This window comes from Nesoenas mayeri (genome assembly GCF_963082525.1).
Source record: "Nesoenas mayeri genome assembly, chromosome: 7".
Lineage (NCBI taxonomy): Eukaryota > Metazoa > Chordata > Aves > Columbiformes > Columbidae > Nesoenas > Nesoenas mayeri.
Window position 1 is genome coordinate 15,745,540 of NC_137551.1, and position 27,274 is coordinate 15,772,813.

Genomic DNA, 27,274 nt, shown 5'->3' on the forward strand with positions numbered 1-27,274 from the left:
TTAATGACATTTTACCATAGGTTTCCAGCTCAGTTCCAGCTTGAGTAATTTACAAGTCTGCTGGCACTATTTAGCCCACACAGACCATGAAGTTGACTGTAAGTCCAAGTTGATGGAAAAACAATACTGCTAGAAGAGAGTGATAGATGTTGATTATCACAAAATGTCTGTTTAAGTGTTTTGTATGGACCCATTTCCTCACTGCATACACCTGAAATTTTTGTAGAAGTTACAAAGTAATTGTACTTACAGACTTAGAATCATCTGCTAAAGAAATTGTCAGAATACATATTGCAAAAAATGACTGCTGTGGTTATTACTGTTGCTGCTCAGGGGAGCTATTCAGATGCCTCATTTATTGGAGCTTAATAGATTAAAAGTCCAAATTGAGTCTCATGATATAAACCTAATCAAATTCTAATCTGCATAATTTTCCCATAAGCAGCAATGGGAAATTTGTTTAATTTATATTTCAGTAGTTGCCAATCATGCAATGGACAGCATTCTTACTTTTATTTATCTAAATATTTTTATTGATTGCTTGCTGTAGTATCTGGGTTTGCTCTTCCCTTTTTCACTAAGGAAAAATGTACTTTATTTCATATAATGTAGGATATAATGACATAATGTAGAGTCTTGCCTAACATGCCAATATATCATTTTTAATGGTAAACTTTCCATTTTATTTGTAGTTATTGAATACCTGTCTCTCTGAAATAGGTAATATAGCTTAATTTATTTGATAAGTTTTATTCAGCATATTTATTTATTTTTGCCTGAGGCCTAAATATGCAAGGTTGATTAATGACTAAGCTGAAAAGAATTTGGCATCATTTAATACTAAATTCTTATAGCTGCAAACCTGTGCTACACTGAGATGCTACCAACTTCGTGCCATAGAAGTAGCTAGTGTAGAAAACTATTAAACGGTAAATGGAGAGTAGAGATGATAATTGAAAATTAAGTTTGTAATTAAAGTAGCTGAAGAACATATGAATTATAGTTTCTGGTGTTACTATGAATTAAAGTGTATTCCATAATAATTGCTGGATGAACATGTTACTATTTCTTCTCTCTTTCTGAACATTTGCCTAGTTCTAGTGGTTCTTCCTGAACCAAATAAGGAAAAGCAAAGAAAAAAGAAGTCTGTGAGAAGTAACAAAACTACTCTAGCACCTGGAGAGTAGTATTAGGAATAGGTGCTATACCTAGAGGTGCAATCCACCAGAAAGAATGCATAGTCACTTGTTACTGAGAGATAAATCTCCACTAGAAGAACAATGTGAGAAAACTAAATTCTTTCCCAACAGGACTAGGCTTTGGAAAAACAAGTTCATGACAACAGAGAAAGGCAGGGTAGAGGGCGGGAAGAAGTAGATGGAAAACCAAAGATGCGATTACAATTACAAAACAAAACAAGAATTTAACAAATACAAAACATATGGTATGTTGGCAGGAGTTAAAATATTTTCTGACCAGTTTGTAAAAACATAGCATAAAATTAAAGTGAACCCATCGCATGCAGTGGGTATGTGTGAAGTAGTTTGAAAACTGATGTCCTGTGCATTCTAGAAGTCTTTGTATTTTACTGTGGTTTGTGCCATGTGAATTACCCAAACATTCCTCTGTTTCTGGAGATGGCTTAAAAAAATAGATGGTGCTATCAGGCAATAAACTCCTGATGGCCCATCCCTTCTTCTCCTTGTGCAATTGAGAAGCTGCTGAGTGTCTGAGTTTAGTATTTGATTTTCCTTCTTTGTAGTCTGAAAGCCCCAAGCAATTTTCTTTATTTGTCACCATTATGCCTGTCTTCATGACCCTCCTAGGTTTCTTTTTTGTGCCATACAGTGCTTTAAAAAATAATAAATTATTTTCCTAAGTTTTACACATCCAGAATCATTTGCTCCTACACTAGAGACTGAATAAGAAGTCACTGTTGTACTCCTGGAGTACATTTTATGTTCCCAAGACAGATGTTTATAAAACAAGATGGCTGCATTGCATAACAGGAGATCTAGTTAAGCCTTGACTTTATTGGCTGAAAACAAAACAAAACTAAATCAAAACCAAAACCACAACAGTAACAACAAACCCAAACCAAATAAAATTAAAAAGTGTGTGTCAGGACAAAGAAATCAGTAACCTAGGGAAAAACTTGCTTAGAGGTTTAAAAAATTGGTATAGCACTCAAAAAATAAGGATGAAGACTCAACAAAGGAAATTTTGGGGTTTCTATATTCCCTTTGCCTAATATAAAAATAAATTCAGTAAAATCATGCTTGATTCCACTGACAGTGAGAAGTTCATGTCAGACTAATACTGGGCCAGGAATATTTACTGTCTAGAGTAATAAAGTTTCTGTTCTAGCAGGCATGAGGGCAGTGCAATGGCTAGTAACTATGTATTATCTTACTTAAAGCAAACAAAACAGCAAGGAGAGAGCATCAAGGCTACATCCTGCAAAACGTTAGTAAAGAAAGCCCATTTGTTCTGGTACCTTTGGGTTGTGTAAGCTTGTGCTGAATCTTGGCAGAACTATGGTTTGGGTAATTACCATATGAGATTTTGTAGAAAAAAACCCTGGGCAGTTAGAGATGGACTTCATGTTGATTTTTTTGTGTGTATTTGCTAATGAAACTGAAAATGATGCTTAAACTGGGAGGAGACTTCTATAAGTACCTGTGAACAAACCTCTCTAAGTTATACATGGTTCCACACTGTGCTTAAAATATAATGCTATTTCTAATACATTGTTCACAATTGAAAATGGAAACAGCAATGTGGTATCATTCTACGCTAGACCTCAAGAGGGTGAAACTCCAATCTTTCTCTTGATCTTTGTGTTTACAGCTTAATCCTGCCTCACTAGAGCGGTGCAAGAACCAATAGACCTAGAAATCTTTTACACTTTCAGCACATGGGATCACTAACCCACCCAGGAATGGTTCCTCACACTTTGGGAGCAGAAACTCGCATCAATCCTGCTGTACCTTTATTAGAGCTTGGATTTGGAAAGTTTCGCTATAGGTTTCTGTAATTTAGCAGCATGGGAATGAATAGACGTTAAAGAAGAGCATTTTCTTGGGAGGAAGGTGGCAGCTTGTTCTCCATAGCAGTGTCTCTCAGTGTTCAGTGCTCCAGGGGTTATTCCAGTCTCAAAGCGCTGGAGGGACGTTACAATTGAGAAGTATATCCTTCTTCACCATCTACTCTCTGCAGACTTAACTTGGCCTATGTTTGGATGCAGAGCATCCTTGAAGGTGCTACAGTCTCTGAGAGAGCTTTTGGAGCCACATCTGGACTTACACATTCCTCTGCTTTTCCAGAGCTCTAGAGATAGTGTCCAAGAGATTATTAGGTCTTCAGGCTCAAATTCAGAACTGAAATTTCAGTCAGAACTGAAACCAGAATTTAGGATTTCCATGTTCTGAGGCCAAACTACAACTCTCTGTCTCAGACCACATGGGACATTGAAGCTAGAATTGTTTCTAAATTGAATGGCTGTAAGAGATTCCCATGAATGTCAGCAGCTCTTTAGCTGCATGACTGCTGCTGAACTTTCCAGGTATACCCAAGTGGCTGTACTTGGGAGAATAGCAGATAAAGTCTATCATTCAATTGAATTCACTGGAATATTAATGGACATTGTCAGCAAACAGTAGCAAAGGGATATAGCTGCGAGGTCCTTTTGTAAGAGAATGATTTCTTTTTGTCTGGCTCTTCTTAATGAAAATCCTTATTCCTGCATGATAATTTGTCAGGGACATGTTTGGCAGTTCACCACCTGTGTGTTATTCATATATGCTCAAAATATGATTGTTGTTTCATGCATCTTAGATGAGCCAGAACTAGTTTATAGTATGTATGCTTTTAAAATCATATTTTTGAGGACTTTAGTCTATACATTACCCAGTGAATCCCATGGCACCTTTCTCTAGAACAGCATTATTTAAAAGGCACTATCAATTTACACGGCACTTTAATGACAAGGCCACAACCTTTGGGTCTGCCAAGTGGATTTTCAGTTTGGGAAACTGCATTCTGCCTGCACAGAGTTCCAGTCTAGTAAAACATAAATCTTTGAAAGGGAAGAGAGACAAAGAGGAAAGGAGCAGGAAGAAAGAGGAAGAGGATCATAAAGTATCCATTATAATCCTTTAGAACAGAAGATATTTTATAAATGTAACATAAAAATCTGGTTTGAGAATATACCCATCTGGCTCTCAGTGAAGTCAGTGGAACAGAAGCAGTGCACATCCAAAAGCCAAATTTGTTTCTACATTAAAACCCCAGTAAACCTTTACTTGACCTCTCAGCAAACTAAAAGGATATATTTACTGCTATGCAGAGCAAGCTTTCCTGCATTTCATGGGACATCACGTAGTCAAGTGCACAAACAGCCTTCCTGCATTTCATGGGACATCACGTAGTCAAGTGCACAAACAGCAAATCACTTGGCCATCAGGCTAGTTGCTCCAAAAAACATGTGAGCAGTGCAAACTGTAATTATTGCTGGTGCTTTCGGTGGGCAGAACTCAGTTAAGCCCTGCCAGCATTCCTTAGTTTTGAACTTCATCACGGTGTCACTGTGGCTCCCAGAATATGTGTGTGTTACTGCTGAGCCATAGTTAGTGTCCGTCTGAGTTTCTCAGAGGACCATGGATCAGCCTGGCTCCAAAGGCACAGGTCTTATGGAAACATAATACTGCTCATCACGTTGTAGGTGGGATTTTGTAAGAGACAAGGGTGTCTCATAGCCAGCTGGCCCTGCTGAGCTCTGAGCAGGACAGCTCAGTAACTCTTGGAAAATTGCCAGTAAGTCTTGGGAAAAAGAGCTTGCGTCCTTGTGGGGACGAAGTTTCCCTGAGATTCTCCTTCCACAAAGATGGGAACATCTTCAAGATATTGGACCTTGCCTCTAATGCATTTGTTCAGTTGTTTCACCTACTTTTGCAAGCAATAGTATCCCAGAGGGAGCTGGGAGATATTTCTTTGCACAGAATCAAGACATTGAACTAGCTGCAGAGAGCTGCAGGTAGCTTAAACTGCTTCAGAGCAGATAGCTCAGTTAGGGTATGGGATTCCCTGCCTCTCCAATAAGGAGGGACTCAGTGACTCCCAGCTGCCTGTCCTCACTGATTTTGGGCATGTTAGAAACCCAGAGCCTGTGTTCCTCTCAGACCCATTGTATATCTAATCCACTGCCAGTATCTTGTTTGGGACAGGTACAGGCGCTTGGTACCTCCTGTTGAAGTCCAAACCATTTTCTCAATTTGATGTTGAGGTGGTTATCATTATAGCAAATGGTGGTGGGTTGACCCTGACTGGCAGAGGGCTGACCCAGTCTCTTGCTCAGTTCCCCCCAGTGGAATTTGGGAGAGAAGCAGAAGGGCAAAAGTAACAAAAAAGTTCATGGGTTGAGACAAAGACAGTTTAATGAGTGAAGAAGCAGAAAAAAAAGAAAAAAAAAGTGATGTAAAGGCAATCACTCACCCAGTACAGCAACTTAGAATCAGATGCAGTGGCTGGAGGAACCGATATGATTGTGCTGCACCTTACCTCCTAACTGTTGGCAAAGGGAATTCCCTTCTCCAGAAGCCCCTCACTGCCACTGTAGTTCTTTATGCAGGGACTGTGCTCAGGCTTGTACAGGCCATGCAGATTTTACTCTAGAGGTTGATCCTGTTAAGCAATGGTAGACACAGCTCCATCAGTTGTTTGTTGAAGGAGACACTGTGGTTATAAGAAGATCACAACTATCAGCCCTGTTTTACGATTTTTATGAGCGTTAATGGAACAAGGTTTGGTGACTGAAGGAGAAAATGGAATATGAAAAGGAGAATGAAAAGAGGCTGTGAGGAAAGCATGTCATTTCTAAATGAATGCTCTGTGCAGAGGAATTGAATCTTTTCACAGCTGAAAATGGATCTTAAATCTGATGCCTTAGCTTGTTTCAGTTTCTGTAATGAAATAGAGTTTTCCTAATACCCTGTGACCTGAATTTCTCCCTGCTTTACGAGTGCTATTCCTTGACGTACAAACCTGTATTTTCTCAAGTCAGCATTTGATGATGGATGTCAAAATACAGGTCATGTATTATGCATATAGCATTACCGATTTAAGGTGTTTACTTGTCAAGTTGAAGAAATTCAGAAATGTCACATTCACTGAATCTGCACAGCTGTCACTTGTAGTTTTTCATGCCTTTAAATGAAAGTTCTGATAAAGCAGGTTAGTTTTCCTGCACTTTTTTTCCCCCCCTCTCTTCTGGAGGGAAAAAAATAGAGAGTCTATCTATAGAATGTACATTGTGGCTTGGGAGCAGGAGTGTGGCCTGAAGGTGTACGATGCCCTGTGACTCCAAATACAGGCACACAAAATCACCAAGTACTTCCAGTTTTCCTTTCCTGAAAATATTCCAAGATTTTTATATTTTTTAAAAGTAGATTTTTAGAAGTATTGGAATTAAGCACAGACAAGGAAATTAAATAAAGATAGCAGATATTTCTCTCATCTTCCAAGATCATAGAATGAAAATTATTAAGGCATGAGTCTGTTTTTCATTCAAGGAGAAAACAAAATCCCTTTAACATGCTTCCTGCATTTCAGACTGAATGTACTGTATGTGCAGTATGCAATTACAGATCTCCTGACACTCTGTGTCTAATAGAAATGACACATTTACTTCAAGCTTCTAACACCATCCTAGGAAGACAAATATTTGAAGGGTTAGAGAGGTGGCTACAAATAGCCTTTGATGGAGAGTGTGCACTTGCATGACTCTGTGTGTGCACATTGCAGTAGAGGGAGGGCAAGAAGGACTTACACATTTAGACTCAGTTATGCCAACTTTCTTCAGCATGTTTTTAGCTCGTAGGAAAATACCACTGTGCTGTTACCTTCTGAAGATCCTGATTCACTGAAAGATATTTTAAGCAGTGCATCCTGAGATAGGGAGAGAAAAGCCTTCAGGAAAAAGGGAGAACCAAGGCCTCTAGGAATGCTCCCAGATGTACAACCCCTCGAGTGCATGGGAACAGGATTAGTTTTCTCTGCTCTCACTTAAGTGAGTGTAAAAGGTCTTGCTGTTGCCACTTTGACTTATATTTCTGGAGAGGACCCAACTGGGCCTGCCACTTTGCTCAAGGAGTCTAGAGCTACTTGAGCTTTTTTAAATGTAGCATGACAAAAGCCATGCCTTTTCTGTAGCATAACAGAATGCAAAACTTAAACCCTGGAGCCTGCTGCAGAAGGAGGTGTCGCACTGATAGCCACCTCTCCTCAGATGGCCTTCCCTCCCTTTGGAGTCCCACTTTAATTTTCATGCTGTTGTGTCAGGGTTACCTCTAACTCATGAGGTGGTGCCTGGAGGAACTCCATTGATTCACTTTGTGAGTCTCAGAAATCTTCAGCTCTGTTATGCAGAAGTAAGTATTCAAAGACCCAATATGGCTCTCAGTCACAGTGCCAGACACAAGGAAACATCTGCAAGCCGATACCAGTTGAGAATGCAACTCACTGTCACCATGCCGGTCTTATTGAATTAGTTTCAGCACAATGAGTAGTATTAAATGACTGGCTGTTAACGTTGCCAATATTTCCAATATTGTCTAAGAAATCCACTTTCTAAAGATTTTCTATACATTCGTAATATTAAATAGAATTGCTTTGCTCTCTTAGGTTTGCCTATGGCGATGATTTTGTCTTGCAAGCCTGTTGAAGATACAACATCCACTTCTTCTAAGGAATTTTTTCACAGATTTTTCACTCCCTTTTTACTTATCCTCTCCTTACAATCCCCATGTTGTATCTAGCTTTCATGTGACAGTCAGAAGGAAATTCATACTGGTACCTTCTGGAGGGACCAGTAAGTCTCTCTTCTCAGGGATTCTAGTTTTATTACTTATATATTCCATATGTGATATAGACAGAACATAGGGAGAAATGAACTGAATGTCAAATAAAAATTTAAATCAAATTAAATCAAGAAGCCCAGATCTAGTGGTCCTTATAGTTTGTTGTGTTTAGGGACAGTTTAAGAGTGATGGTAATTATCACAGAATCACAGACTGTTATCACTTGAAAAGAACCATAAATCCCTCAGAAAGACAATATAAATCCAGTACCACAGGTTAACAACTACAGTTTAGTTTAGAGACTTTCTGGTTTGCACATTAGTCTGCAAACTGAAGAAAGGTAAAGTAGGTAATATCATTTCATCTTCTTCTGATTCAGTAGCAGATGAACATACCAATGAAATTAACACAGTGAAACGGTTTCTACACTGCGAGAAGATAATGAAGTTACATCAGGAATTAATTTGGTTGTGATTAATTTAGAATTGATATATGGAGAATTCAAAACTAGTTCAGACCAGTAATGACAGAGGATCAAAAGCCTACCCCTGGATGGTCAGATATTAAGTCAAAGAACTTGGGCATAATGTGGCCAAAACATGAATGTTTTCTCAGAAACATGTGTTTTAAAATTACCTTGGCTCAATCCTATTCCTAGCAGACAAATATTTGCTTAAAAATGCTGCCTTCACATTGGTCTGCATGAAACCCTGAAGTCAAACCCTGTCTTCACCATCATTTCTACAATAATGACCTTAAATTAACATGCTCATGATTTCCACAGCTTTAATGGACAAGGGAGATGGAATGCATTAGTCTCAACTGTGAATTTCCAGTCCAGCTGTTGTGTGGACTTTTATTTAACTGCCTATTTTTCAGTACTTACAATCAAACTCCAGAGAACTTTGCCTGAGTATTTTTTATTTACACACACACAGAAAGATTAGACAATGCTTAGTGTCAAGAGCTCAGTTTCAAACTGTGTAGAAAATCAGGTTGAAAACACCTTGCTGCTTTCCAGATCTTCTTTTTCTTTGAGTGCCTGCCAATATATTTCCTCTCCCACTGTTGTTTCCCTTACATCCCCAAAGGGATAAAACTCTTTCTAGTTTCTTTTCAAGCATTCCTCTTAACATACCATTTGAAAGCCTGTGTCTTTTTCCTTCCATCTTATCTTTGTTTTTCTTCTGTTAGAATGAGCCCTTCAGTCCCATTATTCTTATAGTTGTAATACTTATAAAAACACATATTGTGAATAGTACATCTGGAAAACAAGCAAACAAACACAACCAGTAAAAAAACAACCTAAACAAACAAAAAAACACCAGAACAAACAAAACCAACCAACCAAACCAAAAACCAAACCAACTAACTAACTACTTTGTGTGGATTGTATTGCTCCTGGAAAACAGAAAATTTTAAATCCTGTATGTTGATCAAACCTAAAGCCTGCTAATGGAAGCAATTTGTTACTTGTGGTTGTATTAGTGTTTACAAACAATACTTTTTAAAATGTTCATTGAGGTTTAAGGAAAGGTGTTTATTTCAGAATTATTTGAAATACCCATAGCACAAAATTAAACCCCTGTAACACTGAAGTCTTTATTTTTTAATTTTTATTTAAGTAAGCATTACTCCTTCCATTTTGCATGTTTTTGATGCAGAGGCTACCTCAGATAACAAAATAAATTTCTATTTCTCCATTAGCTGCAAAATATCTTACAGTAGAAATGCATATTTGTGAAGGATTATGCTTTTAAGAAGTAATTGTTGAAAATTGAGTTGATTTTTGTTTTAATGGCAATTTTTTCATCATAGTGTTCAAGGTAGGTGAGGCTGGGGAGAGAGAGAGGTAAGGGATTGCCTGTTGATAGTGATTTTATAAATATAGTTTGTCCAATGTAAACTTTCTCTCTGCCCTTTTTTTTTTTTCTTTCTTTTAGGCTTTACCCCCCCTGGCATGGATAGATCATCTCCAGACAACAGTCCAGTCCATGGCTTGTTACGCCAACCCTCCATTACAACAGGAGCCAACATCCCTATTATAACAGAACTAGGTAACAAAAGCTAACATTTATCCTTTCATGTACATTCCCATATCTTTTTCCCACTTCCCTTGTTATGCAGTCGCGGGAAAATTACTGATACTGTATCTTACACTGCTATGTTTTCTCTTCTGATAACTGTTGTGAATTACTCTCTCTAAAGAAAGATTAGTTACAGTTGTTTCACTTTATTTGAATAACTGAAATGTATTTGTCTCTCTCCTCTGGGTTTTCTCCATTTTCTTAAATAAACACTCTATCAGACAAGATGCTTTTTACATAGCATAACAAATAAGCAGGGGTCTTTGGGCTAAGGTTAGAAGAGAAAAAAAACACAGTAAGTATGAGCAGACATTTCCTGTACATTTAATCAATAATAAGAGGCCATTTGTTTATTTCTTCATGGTCCAGAACTGTTTAATCATGTGTAACCAAACTCTGTATAATAGTATGAGACATTTTACTCCTGAGAATATGATGATGGTAGGTAACCAGACTCTGATTTCCACTCTAGCTGTGGGTATTTATGTTGTCAAGTGGTGTGATGTGAAGTGCAGAAGCTGTTCTGTTTTTTTCATGGCAAATACAAACTTGATTTGTGGTCCTTTGTCCTTTTATTTTCCTTTTCAGTTTTATTTTTTAGAGCCTTACCTGTCTTTTTCCCTTACTTTATTCTCTTTCTGTACTTTCTTTTCCCCCTAAATACTTTACTTATTAGCTAAGCCTGGCAAACTTCTGCCTTTGGTTTCAATCAGTCAGGAAAAAAACAGTGGAACCCACATTCTAATGATAACTGAACTGGGTAAGAAGTGCCTTTTTCCTTCACATCACTGTCTTATTTTCTGTTGTTGTTGTTCTTACTGTCATCAGCTTTCTCTTTATTTATCTGGCTGTATCAGAGGGGCTACCCTCATGGCACTGCTTTGAATGTGTTTTATTTGTACTTTTGGTTGAAATTGACTGTCCTGTTCTGGCCTTTCTTAATGATTTTTTTTTTGTATTTTTTCACGCAGCATCAGTAAACCTTTGATCACACCCGTCTGACCTACCGGCTGTTTTCATAGCACCTTCTCACCAATTCATTTTCTTTGGCCTGGGTCCCCACCTCCTGGGCTCTATACCCAATTTTTTCTCTCCTTTTCTCTCTCTCTCTCTCTCTCTTTTTGTTATTTCAGCCTATTGCCAATTTGGTGGACATGCCTTAGCAGTTCTCACAGGAAGTCAAAGAAGAATTAAATGATATCAGAAAAGAAACCCCAACATCATACTTTCCCTTAAGCTATTTGTTCGTTTGCTTTCAGGAGTAGGCCTTGTCTCAGAAGCTCAGGTTTTGAAGCTGTAAAAAAGCAGCCAAGCTTCTGCATTGCTCCCTCTCAATAAAGAGAGGTCTCACCAGCTTTTGTGAGCAGTGTTTGACGAGCTTTTTCTACGGCACAGCACCAGGCGTTTGAACCTACCTCAGCCAGCCCAGGGACCTTCTGTAGAAATGCTAGCATGCTAACTTTCATCAGGAAGATAAAGATATTGAGGATAAACCTGTACTTGCAGAATTCACCTTAGATTTGTAGTACCTTGGAAACTGACACCAGGCACAGCTAGTAAGCTGGTATCAAAGTTAGGTATTAGTCTGCCAGATGTAAGTGGAAAAAGAATGCTACTGTCAATAGTGCCTACTCTCAAATATTAAATTAAACCAAGGCACAAGCTTTTCAAAAAGTACATTTTGAAATGGTACATCAGGCTTTCAAATGCTATTTTGCTCAATAATCTGGATAATAAATTGGTAGCCATTGTACAAAGAAAGGAGTATTGTGGATATTGGTGTTTGCTAGGATGAAATTCTCCTGGCTCCCATGGCAGAACACTTCTCTGTTTACAATGCTGAGATGTTATGTTTTCATGGTTACATCAGGGAGTGGGAAGGCAGGTCCTGACTGAATGATCATGACCAGGTACTGGCTCAACAGGGTAGCAATTCTCATCTCTTTTAGACAGCTATTGTGAGGCTTTATCTATAGTTATTCATGTTTTATAAGCTAAGCATGGCAAGCGCGATAGCATATACAGGTTGGAAAAGGAGTGGATAGAAAATGAAACTATACAGGAAGGAAGATCAGAATAGCAGGCAGAAGAATTTCTAACCTAACAAGTCCAGAGCTGAAACCTGATCAAGCTAACAGTAGTTCTCATGCTGCTTTCAAAGCTTGCTGGGTTAGCTTGGGAGATGTGTTCACATAGGGAATAGGAACATAGTCAATATGTGCAGTTTCAAATGCTGAAAAAAAATCGAATTTCCCTTACTTGCATGGGAACTGAAATTTATTTGTCATTTAGTAAGTTAAAGGGTATTTCGATGGCATAGCTAAGAAGTCTGTACTTTCATGCCTGAGGACGACTAATATGGAACTGAAATATTTCATGAAATATGAACCACTTGATACACTGATCTCAAGAAAACAGCTATTTTTAGTGGAATGAGGTGGAGGCAGAGAGCTTATCTGTGACAATGAAATGCCAGAGAAAGTCTAGATGAAAAATATTACTTTATTTGTTTTTTTTTTTTTTTCTTTAAAACAGCCTGATGTAGATTCTTTTTCACACTGCCTAATATAGAGTTTGTGGCTAAGGAAGTGAAGTTATGGAGACAAATATTTGAACAAAAGGCAGTGCTGCAAGAGAATAGCTGGAGTTCAGATAGATGCATGTTAAAAGAACAGTTTATCCTCTTTTGAGCTATAAGTGCATTAACAGCACTCCAGTAAGAATCACAGAACATGCCTGTGGGCTACATCAGAGTTTTATGGACAGCTTTTATTTTTATGATGGGGTTCTGACTTGGTATCTTGTGATAACATTTCACTGTACATGCATACAGCCTTAGCCACTGTACCCAACCAATACCAAGATTGTCTCAATATATAAAAGAGCATCGTGTATCTCATTTTGAGTGCAGGCAGCTGGTGCCACAGAGCTACTTTTATGACAAAGGGACAGTCATCTCTCAAGAGCAAGAGAGTCACCTCTTACAAGCAAGCTAATGATCAACAGATTTTTAAATGCACATTTTCACATCCATCTTGACTTCATTTTCAGTGACGTCAAAGACACAAGTCTGTGTTTCCAGACATATGCCGTTTCTTTTTCTTTCTGACTGTGTAATGTGTAAGGTAATATGCTGGTGACCCAGAAGCACCTTACGATTTTATTATTATTATTATTATTATTTTCAGTAAATGATTCAAATGTTCAGTTCTTGGACCAAGATGACGACGATGACCCAGACACAGAACTGTATCTCACGCAGCCCTTTGCATGTGGAACCGCATTTGCTGTCAGTGTGCTGGACTCTCTCATGAGCGCAGTAAGCAAACAAAACCTTTTTCATTCAGTTCCATCAGACTGATTGTGAAAGTGTGTGAAAGTGTACGAAAGTGTAGCCCCTTTTCCACAGGTAAACAGCAGAAGACACACTTCTCTTAGATGTCAAGAGAATTTCAGAGCCTAAGCTAGGTTATTTTTTAGTTGGACACAAAGACCTTAAAACAACTGAGATGTATAGGACTATCATAAGTCCACATTTTTAAAAGCAGAGGGACTTACGTCTGGATGATATTTTCCAAAGAATGTTGTATCTCTCTCCTGAAAGGCAGCCCCAAATTCAGTGTGCCAGTCCCTATGATCACTCTTCCTGTCAGACAGCACCAACCATGTTTTAAGCTTTTAATTTCCTCTAGCCACGAAAAATAGAATGAGTCTGAGCAGTAGGGGACACTGACAGAACTAGACAAAAGCCATTGCACACATCAGATGAACTCTAGTTCTGTGAAGAGAGGTCATAATCTCTTTTTCACTTGAGTTGTCTTGTGAACCAAAACATAAAAGTGCATGCCAGAAACTACAGATAGTAGTCTTTGGTTATGTCTACGTTTGGGTTTTGGTTTACAGCCAAAGTACAGTTTTGAAGCAAACACCTCAGTCATACTCCTTTTCATCCTCTCTTGCTTCATATTGACTAGGTTTTCAGATCAGTCTTGCTCTGGGCGAGCTGCACTTCTTTCAGAGGGACCTTAAGCTCTGCTAGATGTAGCAAGGACAGAGTCTTTTTAAAATCTGAGCATAGGCTTTCTGACTTCCACATGGAATAAAGTTCCACAGTTCTGGGAATCATCTAAACCCCATGTAATATTGGAAATGAGCTAAGAGATTTCCCTAAAGGAGCCAAGTCTGACCTTCACCTAAATTCAGAATGAAGCTTTTTACTTCTAAGAAAAATTCACTGTGATCTTTATTATTTGATATTTTATTCATATTTCATATTTATCTGTATTTTGTATTTGTATCCACTGCTATATTCTTTGTATGTTCCATACACAGATGAATAATGTCAGTGTACACTGATAAAATTTTATTCTAATGCAGCCTAGTAGTATGCAATAAACTCAGAGAATACTTTTCTTGAAAGCCATTGGCCATATTTTGCAGATGTGACAAATTCAGAAAGCCTAAGCAAACACACAAATCCTGTGCCTTATCTAATTAAAATCTCTATGTATAAAATATTTAATGGTTTCATATTGTAAATGGGAATAATTTAATATGAAGGTTCCAAATTTATACTGAGAGCTGTTCATCTCCTCACATTATCTAAATCAATGTCCCTGAATGAATCGTGCCATAGGGCACTTCCAGAATCTTGGAAAAGGTACGGTTAATTCTTCTGATTGCCACTGGCATCACCACAAAAAGAAAGCAAAATGTTGTGGACACCATTGCTTTCTTGCGTAAAGGTATATCATGCAGGTAATAATGAGGCAATAAAAAATATGTGAAACAAGACTGTTCACTAGTTTTTACTTGGAACTCATCAAATAATCCTCGCAATATTTTTAGCTATTGCTAGATTTTATTAGCTTTTAGTTTTTGACAACATGCCTCCCTTTCTGCAAATCCTGTCTTCAACAAAGTTTTTTTTATAACATTTTCACATCTAAGAGGTCATATTATATGTCAAGGACAGTACAGCCTGAAGCCAGAGAAGTAAATGTGATAACAAGAGTAGAAAATCCTAACTTAGAAAAAATACTAATCAAGAAGACAAGCCATGGATTCAGTCAGTTAGAATTGTTCACCATCCTGTTTTTTCTTTCACCACTTTGCTGATCAGTGGCAGCATTATTTTATCTTTTATTCCTCAAAAGCCTAGTAAAGAATTGGAAAAGTAGAATTCTTCTTGACCCTTCAGAACGTGTAAGATGTGTGAGGTGTTTTGCCTTTGCTATCCCTATTCTCCTGGGAAGAATGTATGCTCCTTTCACTTCTCAAAGGAAAAGAGCATTTCTCACACAAACTAATCTACTTCCACTATATTATCTCTCCCTCTCTTTTTTTTTTTTTTTTTTTTTTTTTTTTAAGAGTAAATTGTTTTTAGGAACCAGTGTCTATTTATTCTGCCTAGCTTCAACCCAGTACTGGGAAACTGAACCCAAGTTCCTAACTAAATTGAGATCTGCAGTCACACTTTCATCCTGTTAATTGCACAGGAATTCTGCAAGAAAGAAATAATTCACACTGTTCTGGCCGGTGCCAGCTCACTTTGAGACAAAGATATAGTCCATTACTTGATCCTTTTAATACGTATTTTTTATAGAAAAATTCCAACTTATGATCTCTGTTTATATCCCTGGAATGCAAATTCCTCGTATTTAAAATAATTTGCTAAAGTATTCAGAATAACAACAATTAAACAGTATTAATAATTGTTAACTTATTATTTTCTTTTATACAATTTTATTAATATAGAAATGGTAAACGAAACCTTACTCATGAATATCAGAAAATGCATTGTCACTTTCTGATTCAAATCTGAATGCTGAATATCTTTACTTTCTGCTAGTTAGTGTTATTTCATCATTTAAGATGATGGTATCAGATATTTTAAATTTGAAATTTTCTGTCTCTTTCTTATTTCAAAGATAAAAGGCTTCATGAAGTTTACTTTTCAAAATGCTATCTACAGGCTATCTACACACAGTTTGTCCTCTACAGCAAAGACAATATATTCCACAAGCCTATGAGTCACAGTGTAGCAGTTTGAAGATCATTGCTCAGAAGAGAATAACGAGCTCAAAAACTGCATTGTCTTTTTGATGACTTGGTAACAGTGGTTTTCTCCAGGCTTCAGTTAACGTGCATTATTGTACTCTATGTGAAGACTGTAGGCATGGTTCATGTTTTAAGTGTGGCAGTGGCTATTTTAAATCACGCCAGCTAATCATTATTATGTCTTTAAAGAGACATCTATTGCCATCAGACACTTGAATGATATGTTAATATTTGTTTTGTCATAACATATGCAAACCCAGGGAAAGAATACATGTAGTCTGTCACTCTCAAGGTGTCACCACTCCTGAAAAAGCAAAGCACATTCTCATCACCAAATTGAACACAATTAAAAAGCGTCATATTGGAAGCATCTTTTAGATAATTTGAGTGTTTTTGTAAAAAGGTTATTGTCAGCTATAAAAAAGTTACTTGACATAGGATAGCTGAAAAGAAACAAACTTTTTTTGAGGAGAAGTACGTTCTCTTTTTCTGGATCTTGTTGGGATAGTTATTCCAGAAAATCCTGTGTGTGCAAGGAAATCAGTTTTAACAACACACAGTGTGTTTGAAGGTTTGAAAAGTTGGCCTGAGAGCCAAAGCTTCTCTGTTACTTCTTTTGGCACTGAAGTTATGAGAACGACAGAAGTTCTGGCAGGTTGGCATCGCTCCCATGCATAGCCCTGACAATAGACTTGTTATACTGCCAGAGTGATGCCGTTAGAAGCAAGGATCTCCAGAAAAAAGATTACAGAATTTAAAATTTGATATCCTAGAATCTATTTCCTTGTGCTAGAACTTTAAGTCTTGATTTTTGTTCTATAATACTAAATTCTACTTCTTCTTCGTATAAGTGAAAGCACAGAATGGAAGAAAAAAGTTAAAAGAGTTAAAAGCAACTTTTTGGTATATCCCTTACTCAAGAGTTTTCCTTCAGGGATCCTCACAGTCTTTACACAGAAAAGAAACTGCTCTAATCTATGATATGGATATTTTGAAACATGAGAGGTTTGATGGTTTTTTTTGGTGCAAGTCTGTTCAGGGAATTAGCAAGCAGCATCTTTTAACCGAAAGTGTCCCAAACTTCTTCAAAGTCTGGACAATATTTTGAGAATCAATATATTTTCAAATACTGTGAAAACCTGTTGTTTCTTTTCTGCTGTTGATTCTATCTCAAATGCATTTTTGTTATTGGTATAAGTAACTGATGTTAGCTCAGTCATTCCCCAGGTTTGGGTATATATGATAAATTCAACAGAATTCCTCCAATTTAAAAAGAAAAGCAAGTTAAAATATTTGTTTGAAAGCTATGTTAAAAACTGCACACAGTGGAAGAAGGATCTTAAAAGAAATGAATAAACAAACCACTAGGAAACACAAAAAATGGCAGATATGACTTGGAAAAAGACAATTTTAGAGTAATTATAAATGAAAGGCAAAGCGTTATTAAAGTTAAAGCAATGTTATTAAAAGATGTGCTAATTTTCAGTTAAATTTTCTGTAAATGACCAATTAGTTTAAAAGGCTTGACAGCATTAACTGCAAAACATAAGCACTCTGGTAATTATATTCAAAAAAATGATTGAACAAACGGGAAAGCATCCCTGAAACAGCTGCAAGAGCTGCACTACAATTTCAGAGCACAGGCTAGGTGGCACTGCTAGCTCAGATATGTGTTGCAGAATTTCCTTGCAGTTTACCCAGTTTCAGTGTCTATGAGTCTATGATGCATTTCCTTTTTTTTTTTTTTTTTTTTTTCTGTATTTAGACTACACCTATTTCATACTCTTATTCCGGATGCCGATTATAGGATGCCGCATCCAGTGTGGGGTTCAGTTAATGGCAGCAGCAAACAAATATTTCTTCAGTTACAATTTTACAGTCAACAAAAAGGATTCACTACCATCACTGGAAAGTGTCTTGCTACTTTAAGTACAGCAGTACCTTTCCAAAGACATTCTGTAGATCAGTTTTTTATAGGTATTGGCATATCCAGGCCATATACCCTCCCACAGAGCAAGTAGAAGATCACTCTCAAATTAATTTCAGTGTATTATTATTCCAAAGGAAATGGATATTAGTTAGTTCAGCTTTTCAGTGTCCCCCAGTTCCAAACTGGCAAGAGGTAATGAGAGGAGTCTGATTTTTGTGACAATCAAAATCATGGATGAGATTTCCTGAGGAGAAAAAAACATATTAGGACAGGAAGAAGCAACCCTATTTAGCAGAAGGTGACAAGTTACAGCTTCCTATTCACCCGTCCTTTCTTGCTTGTGGTTGGTAATTTTCTGATCGGTTGCAATGCCAGAGCAGTCCATCCTAAAAACTGGAATCTTTTCACTCATTGATGGCAAATAAAGAAAAACTATCATTTGGCTGCACTCATCCATCTGAGTCAATGGTGACATCCACCACATCAGTCTTGGTGTGAAACCCAAATTAAGCCATTATTCCAAGATAAATTTGCCTCCTTTGCTAATAAGTGTCTTAGCTTTGCTTTAACATTTGTCTAGCAGTGGGAGGGCTTTCTCCAGTGACAGCATTCAGTTCCATCAGCAATAGACCCGACTCTTTTCTCATTTGCATTGGTTTCATAGTAGTGTATGGCTCCCAGAGTTAATCCTGGTTGGCACATGACATAAGACAGAATTGGGACCATTATGTCTGAGTTGGACTGGGGTTTGGGAGGGAGGATATTTTATTTGGTTTGTATTAATGAATTTGTGACAGGTGCCCGACTTGGTACATTATTTTACTACTGCTTTCATTTCTTGGTTTAATATGAAATCTGTAGTAAAATAAATGATAAGGCCATAGTATAATTTCTTTGTAGATCATGCTCTAGTGAGCTACAACTAAATTTACAGTAAGTGGTAATTGTGCAGTTGCACAGTGCAAAATTCAGATGAGCTAAGAATAAACGTATTTAAATCTTGGCTTCTGGCTATAGTTGCCATAATTTGAATTACAGAATAAAGAGAGAGAAAAAGGGTTGGAAACCAGTGAAGGCTGGCCTAATGATACCTCCTAAAGACTAATAAAATGATTAGTACAATTTTAGACTTTTGCATGTTTTACCAATCACTGCAAGTCAGCAGTCTGTAAAACCAGGCTATTTTACATGAACCAACATCTATCAGGCTTAGAGCAGTGAACATTTCTTACCATAGTTGTCCTCCTTGTAAACCAGACTTGAATATCTACCAGTAAAGCTATCCTTTATTTTTTTTCATGTTCTTCTGTTTCGATTTATTGATGTAAAACTGAGAATAGCATTTTCTAATAATATGAAATATCACTACTTAGAGAAGAAAAAAAGGATCAAAAATACTGAATAAAAGAGTGGGGAAGGCATGAGAAAAGATACTATTCAGAAAATGGTATGCTTTTGTGAAGATGTGTGCTTAAAGTGCCACATAGAATATCTTGAAGCACATTTGTAGGGAAAGGACCTTTTCCAGCTTCTACAGTTGCAGTGCCTTCAACCTCTAGATCTGGCAGAATGTAGCTTGATATCCCTAAAACATGTCAACTAACATCACTGCCTAATTGCGGAAGCAACAGAATTATGCTAATTATTTTAGTTTGGAGTTGTATGTAGTCTATGGTGACAAAGGCCAAGAAAAGAGGCTAAACTTAAGGCTGATTTTTTTTTTTTTTTTTTTTTTAATTCTGAGTACTTCCATGTTAGAAAGGTATAGCACAGAGGGAAGAGTTGTCAAAGAGGACAACTCTAGTTCTCACCTCAGGGACATCAAGGAAGAAGTAACTGATGAATAAACAGTCATGCCTGAATGTATTCTCTCTCTCAACATAGCAATTCTTATTAAACTTCATGTAATCAATCCAGATTTACCTTCCTGCAAGGCATCACATTGATTTTTCTATATGTTAAGAAATGCTTGAGTATTACACTTGAATTGTTACATAGTGCATCAACATATGTAGGTGCTGCTTTGAGATTAGTTGTTGGTTTAGACTAACTGAACCTTCCTGAACCTCTGCTAATGTCAGACAACTCCTTACAGTACACTTTGTATTTAGAATATGTAGTGCCTTACCCGGGCTAGTTTAAAATAATTGGAGTTGATGAGATGCAAATATTTGCTTTAGGGCATGTATAACAATAACAATATGTTCCTCTCATTTTAATTTAGTCAACAGGTGAATGGCATATATGCCTATGTAAATAAGCACAGAAGCTTGAAGTTATGAAACTTCATTGTAATAGTCAAGAATGCTGCCACATAGAATTCATTTTCTGCATTTTTATCTGTCATCTCAAGTGAACAATAAAACTGAAGTTTCATTATACAAAGAAAGAATATCAAAGTAACATGGGTAGGAAGCCAGTTCTGCTTTTTGATCTCGGGAAAAATATTTCAACCTACACCTTAGTTTACTGATGTATTAAACACAATTACATTATATGGATAGAGCAATGAATTTCATTGAAAAGTATTACCAAAAAAGTACTATTTAGGGCCAACAAACACTGAGAATTCAGTATTCATTTTTACTTGGTTGGATTACAGACATCTGTTCCAAATCCTAAATTCAACAAAAGTCACAAATCTAGTAATGTGAATCCAGAAACCCAGTAATGTCAATCTTGTGTACTCTACAGTGAGCTCATTTTCTTCTGGTATGTCCCCCACACTTGCAAGACTTCTGAAAACACAGACATTTGTGACAGTGTAAGTGATGGTGTATGCTTTTTTTGTTGTACATTTTTTCTTGCCCAGTACATTACATTACAGATATTTAACTGAGTATCTCTGAACTATACCAGTATACTTTTAAGTGAACTTGAAAGTCATTCATCTGGCATTAAATTAATATTTAAAATACCCATTGTTTGCCTGACAGACCAGGAATGCTATAGATACTGGCAAAATGTCAGTGTGGAGTAAATCTTCCCTAATAAACCACACTTACCCTATACCCTAGAGTTTTTTAAAAGGACCACCAGGATCCCAAACTCATCATACATTTATCTAGAATGAACTCAAGATGTTTAATTGATACATGCTTATGTCTGAACACTGTCAAGTCTCGTAATAAGATGTTTAGTACAATACATCGGTTAGACTGCTAGAGTCCAGCCACAGTAATAAGTAATGACATTTGCAGCACAAAGGCAGCTCCCCAACGAATTGGTGACAAGAGTAAAAAGGCAATCTAGCCTGTGTAAGCTTTAAATGTGGTCTGAGTTTTACAATTACATGTCCTAAAGCCCATTATTAGACATGAAGGCAATGAGAAGGAAAGCAGTCATTGCATCACCACTAACACCAATTATAGGAAACATAAATCATTCAAATTTTTGTACTTTAATAAAAATCAGCCTGAATTGGTGTTTAAAAGGAAGGATCTAGTATAAGAGCCTAATGGGATAGAAGAAAATAGAGTAATTGGAGGCTGCTGTCTTTTCACTTTCTATATAAAATTATTTGAAGAGACAGCCAAGAACTTTAAACAGCAGAAACACAGAAAAGTTGTAATTTGGATGTCTTCAGTTGTGACTTTAATGGTGTTTGCTTAAAGAGCTTTCTTTTATCTCTGCAGACATACTTCAATGACAATATCCTCACACTGATACGGACATTGGTAACAGGAGGAGCCACACCAGAGCTGGAAGCACTGATTGCTGAGGAAAATGCATTGAGAGGAGGTTACAGCACGCCCCAGACCCTTGCAAACAGGGACAGGTGTCGAGTTGCTCAATTGGCTTTGTATGATGGGCCCTTTGCAGACCTAGGGGTAAGATCATGAGGGAAATGTAGGACCAAAACTGGACTGCAATCTGTTTGTTTTCTCTCAGGCTGAATTAAAAAGCTGCTTTAATTAATGTATGATTTCTATTATTTAATTTAATAGATTTTTTAGATCATTTGACAATTCACAGCACAGGGTGCCAGGTTTGCTCTTACCTTTTTTAAGAAGCTATATGACTTCCCATACTACTTGCCTAGATATTGCTCACTGAAAATCCTCTTAGTTAACTGTCAGCTAAGGAAATGGATGAGCTGACTTGGATGATATAACCATTCTAACAATATTCCATTGTAAATGTGAGCAATATCTATACCTTTTCTGAGTTTTGATAAGCTTACTTAGTCTTTCCACGGAGCTTCCAGTTCTTGGTTAAAATATGCTTATTAGCCGGAAAACAAAGCTATAAGATTAGTTTCTTGCTGTTTCTAGATGAACTGAAATTCTTGCAAAATCCTAATTTTCTGACATTTTGACTCCGCTACCTTAAGATTGAAGTAAAAAAAACCAACAAACAAACAAAAAAAAAAACCACCAAAAAACCAAACCACAACAACAAACCCAAGCCTTAAGAAATCATGTATTTAGATAAAGAAGTATCTAGAAATGTTTTATGGACCAAATCTTGTAATCTTCTTGAAGCAAATGCTAAAATACCCACTTTACTTTGATGGTGATGTAGGATTTGATATTTCTTAAATTAACCTTGTGTTCACCAGCTCTGTTCAAAAAGAATGGAGTGACTTTCTTCACAGAAATGACAGGGAGTCCCAGTTTAAGGGGTTTTACTGTCATTTCATGGAGCAAGGCTCTCCAAAATAATAGTCACTTAATTACTTATTTGAAACAAAACATTTAGGTTACTTATTTTCTTGGGCAAAAAGTTCTTATTTGAGACAAACAGACTGTCTATATGTTGTCATTTTTGTACAGGTTAATACTGAAAATCCTATTCCGTGACACAGTGTAACAGAGAAAAGAGAGGAAAAAAATTGCTGTTCTCTCTCTTTTTTCCCCTCTCTCCTTTCTTTCTCCTAGGATGGAGGTTGTTATGGAGATCTATTTTGTAAAGCACTGAAAACATACAATATGCTTTGCTTTGGAATTTATCGATTAAGGGATGCACATCTAAGTACTCCCAGCCAATGCACTAAACGGTAAGTCCAGTCTTTTAGAACATCTTTGCTTCAGTGTTCTTCAGTCTTCTCAGTGAGGAAGATCCCAGTGCCTGTAATACATCTAAAAAAGAGCTTTTCTCTATTTTTTTACATAACTTTGCCACAAAAGCTAACTCTTTGAAGACTTCATGCTGACTCTTTAGCTGAGTTTAAATCATAGGCTGGATATCGCAGCATAAGTTTTCAGCTAATTTTAATAAACTTTTAAAGTAAATTTTCAGAACATATCTTTATCTTGTTTGATTTATGCAGAACCACTGCTTGAATACAAAGAAAGGATTTCAGGTTGCTTATATCAATCAGCTGTAAGTTACTGGATAATAATTTAGACAATAGTAGCTAGGCTTTCTTTTTTTTTGAGTGCTCAGAAAATACTTCTGTGTGCTTCCCATTGGTACTATCTCTATCTAATCATGATTTCTTCCAGTAAATTGAAACCCTTCTCTTGGTAGGCTGCATATTTATGTTGGTAGCACCAAGGCTGACTTCAGTGCTTTAAATAGAGCAGATACATTTCCATCTTTGCAAACTGAAAGCCATTTAATGGCTTACTTGAAATGTGTCTTAATGAAGTGCCTACTAGAAATACATGTACAGACGCATACCAGAACTATCACAAATCTACCATCTATTACTGTTTCATTCTATACAAAAATCATCATTATTGGTTGAACATGGCAATAAGCAACCTGCAGCCCACCAAAGTGGTTTCTTCTGTGAGGATTTGGACAAATTGGGTAGAAAAAATGATTTTCAGTTAAGATTTATACTGTCCTTACTACACATGGGATTATTTGTTGGACTAATAAGTGACTTCTGTCCCTGAGGCAGCTAAGCCGGATTTCTTATGAGCACTGAATTAATTTGAAAAGAAATCATGAGCTTTGTGATCAGTTTTTACTCATTTCTTGCTTGAACAGAAAATAACTTTTGCCTTGCTCAAATATGTTTTTCACATATACGAAAAATTTAGCAGCAGGGTCTATAAGCCCTTCCTACCCTGAAAACGGGTTAGTTGAAGGTGAGGATTCTTGAAATTGATAGAGGTTTTACTTCAGGCTTGGTGTGTATACTTAGCAATGCTGGATTCTTGGATGTGTGGATTTCTCCTTACAAATACTCTTTGAGGCCATGAATGTACATGTGGAATGAATGAACAAAATTAAGATCACTGCAAATTTGCTGATATATTTCACTTAACATGTTTTATGTACAGTCACAACCCAAACAAATAATTATATCCCTTGCTCTATTGACATATTTAAATATTTGATAAATATAAATATGTATTTAAATACAACTGCACCTAAAATCCTCCTCTCCCTGTGTTTTAGCCATTCTTTTGAATAACATTGCTGGTGGATATGTTACTGGTTTCTGTCAATAGGTAGATTTGTTTGCTAGACTCATTGCATTATGGTGCAGCTAGAGAAAGAAGGGTAATTTGTATGGTGTCTCCTTTGAAAAATCATGACTTGATTCACTTGAAAAAGATCCTACTCAGACTGTGCCACAGAAAACATACAAAAAGAGATATCTGACATAAGAAGGTCCTTAGTGGGTGTTATGTGAGCTAAAATGATGTACACACTGAAGGAAACAGAAACACAAAAATCTGGGTAAATGTTCATGAGATAGCAACTGCAGAATAATTTTTTAGTATGAATCTAAACCTGCTTTCTCTTTTTTTCTTTCTTTCTTCCTTTCTTTTCAGTTATGTTATCACAAACCCACCATATGAATTTGAGCTCGTGCCGACAGACTTGATCTTCTGTTTGATGCAATTTGACCACAATGCTGGCCAGTCCCGGGCCAGTCTTTCTCATTCCTCCCATTCCTCCTATTCTTCCAGCAAGAAGAGCTCATCTGTTCACTCCATCCCATCAACAGCAAATCGACCGAACCGCACCAAGACCAGGGATTCCCGGGAAAAACAGAAGTATGTGCAGGAAGATAGACTTTGATATGTGTACCTGCTCCCACTGTGTGTGAAACTTGCATTCACCACCCATTCTCCACAGTTAATGTTTCCAGCAGTAACATTCCCTGTTTTCCCATGGAGTTCTCCCTTTTTGTACACATATTTTGCATATGTTTGACAGTGTGCATGTGATTGTCATTTTTATTTCACCGCCATAAAACCCTTAAGCACAACAGCAACAAAGCAGACGGACCAAAAGTTATTTATGATGCTAGGGAAGAAAAAAAATTCTAAACCCATAGGCACACTGAAAACATAAATAACTCACTGCAGTTACTCTACATCAGAAAACAGAGTATATTTAACACAAACACTTGCTCTTGATGTCAGAGTTACACAAAGAAAGTCATTTAGTGCAGAAGTATTGATGTATGTTGCAATAGGTTTTTTTTATATATTCATATTTACAGGAGTTGCTACATTTATTTGAAGCTTGCAAAACTAACTCATAAAAAAAAACCAAACAAAAACCACACTGATTTTTCACTATCAATGCTTATATTGTATAGAGCTTATGATCTTTGTATAGATTATTGCTACGCACCTGCTTTATACCAAAGCAACATCAGGGATTTTTCTGCTTGTTTAAGGTTTTTCTCTAAAATACTAGCCTTTTGGAGATAATGTCTTTTCCCCATAACACTGAAATGGTCTGGGCATGGAGCTGTAAAACTCCAATGGTTTAATTTAAGTTTAGAAAGAGTCTAATTGCATATTAAATTATTATTCTGTCTATTTATACTGCCACATGAATAGCTATATTTTCTTTCACTTTTGACATTTGGGATAAAAAGCCATATGTATCATAAATATTGGATGTAAGTCATTAAAAATTGCCTTCCTGGGACTTTTACATCTTTAAAAGGTGAATTAGTCACCTTATGTACAGAATAAATAATGTTCAGAAAAGAGCAAGCATTTTTCTATGCTTAAGTATCAAATCTTGAGGAACTTTGTTCCTTTCCCCAGATGGTAGTTTAACTTTTCCAAGAAAGAGTGGGTGGTATAAATCTTCCAATGAGAGTCCTAATATGGAAAGATCCTCCAGAAATCCTGCTCCATGTTCTAGCTGGTTCTTTTCAACAGGTGCATGCCAGTACATAGGAATATAGGGGAAGACAACTGAGTGCCTTTCAGGTCTCTCCCGTTTGGGAAGAAAAGGTGCTGTGCCTTAGACAGCTAATGAGCAGAACAGAAAGGCTGGGGTGGAAATATTCACTGTGCTGAGGCATCATGTTCTAGGCACTTGCCAGAGTTTGGTTCTTGCAGATTCTCACCAATGACACACCTAGCCAGCCAAAAGTTGTGTCAGGGACTTAAGTAGAGTAGTGGAAAGGAACATATCCTAGACAGCCATAGAAATTATACTTCCAGCTTGTTTTTTTAATTTCAAATGCCAATCTTTTGAAATATAGAACTAGTTCTAGGTGGTATGAAGAGTTTCCCAGGGTAAGGATGCCAGCAACAAATACCACCTCCCTGGCTACCCAGCAAGAAAGCATGTAGACTGAAAATAAATATTTACATGTAGGGGTGATTAGCATTGTAACTGCCAACCCAGACAAGGTGCTTTTATGGTTAGTATTGTTTTCTACCTTCCCTTTACCCAAGCATGATAATTTTGAAGATTTGCTTGCTGTGTGAGTTGACAATTAAGCCAAGCACTTTTACTGACAAAACCTGGAACCATATAAGTGGGCTACAGAGAGTCCCACTGTACAGTGTTAAGTGTAATGATTGGAATACAGTATATGTGTGTGCATTCAAATGCAGCTGTAAGCCCTATCAGTGAAATATGTTGCAAATTATGGATCCACCCCTGCAAATGAGTCTATTACAGTTGCTCTTCATCATAAAGACAAATTCATGTGTTTCTTCTTGCAAAGAAAGTTATCATGTTTTGCCCTAAGAATATTTATTATTACAAGGATATGCCAGTTAAAGTGCTCAACAGGAAATATGAGTTTAAAAGCATTGTAAAACTTACATAGCTTACTTCTTTTTCTAAAGTGCAACAAGGATGAATAGAATGGGCCAAGGTATGACAATTAATGGTTCTGCATGACCTAGCAACTGCTGTGGGTTTCCTTCTATAACTTTGTCCTTGTGAAAACTTGTGAAATTAAAAAAAAATAGTTACAAACTTTATTCAGTTATTGGTTTGTTTGTTTGGTTGGTTGTTTTGTTGGTTTTCTTTTGCCCTTTTTTTTCCCTCCAAACCAGAAGTAAAACTGGCTGCTGCTGCTGCTGTTGCTCAACCCTGTTTTATTTTTTTATCCTCTCATCTGCTTGCCTTTCTAATTGCACGTGTCCTTTTGTAAACACCCAGGTTCCTGCTCA

The 27,274-nt window shown here is 36.9% G+C and overlaps 1 protein-coding gene across 8 annotated transcripts in view; it reads left to right on the plus strand.

Annotated features, from left to right (window-relative positions):
• KCNMA1 (potassium calcium-activated channel subfamily M alpha 1) overlaps window positions 1-27,274 on the plus strand; it is a gene marked incomplete at its 3' end in the record, with an annotated part of 468,462 nt that overhangs the window by 436,562 nt on the left and 4,626 nt on the right. For 3 of the 8 annotated variants that reach the window (XM_080347455.1, XM_080347456.1, XM_080347457.1), the window contains 5 exons: window positions 9,800-9,913; window positions 13,132-13,262; window positions 21,569-21,763; window positions 22,814-22,932; window positions 24,668-24,892. In XM_080347455.1, coding sequence (XP_080203581.1) covers window positions 9,800-9,913; window positions 13,132-13,262; window positions 21,569-21,763; window positions 22,814-22,932; window positions 24,668-24,892 — 784 coding nt within the window. Of the gene's footprint in view, window positions 1-9,799; window positions 9,914-10,619; window positions 10,704-13,131; window positions 13,263-21,568; window positions 21,764-22,813; window positions 22,933-24,667; window positions 24,918-26,944; window positions 26,974-27,274 lie in introns of those variants that run through there. The other 5 variants (XM_080347450.1, XM_080347452.1, XM_080347453.1 and 2 more) reach the window with 5 other exon arrangements.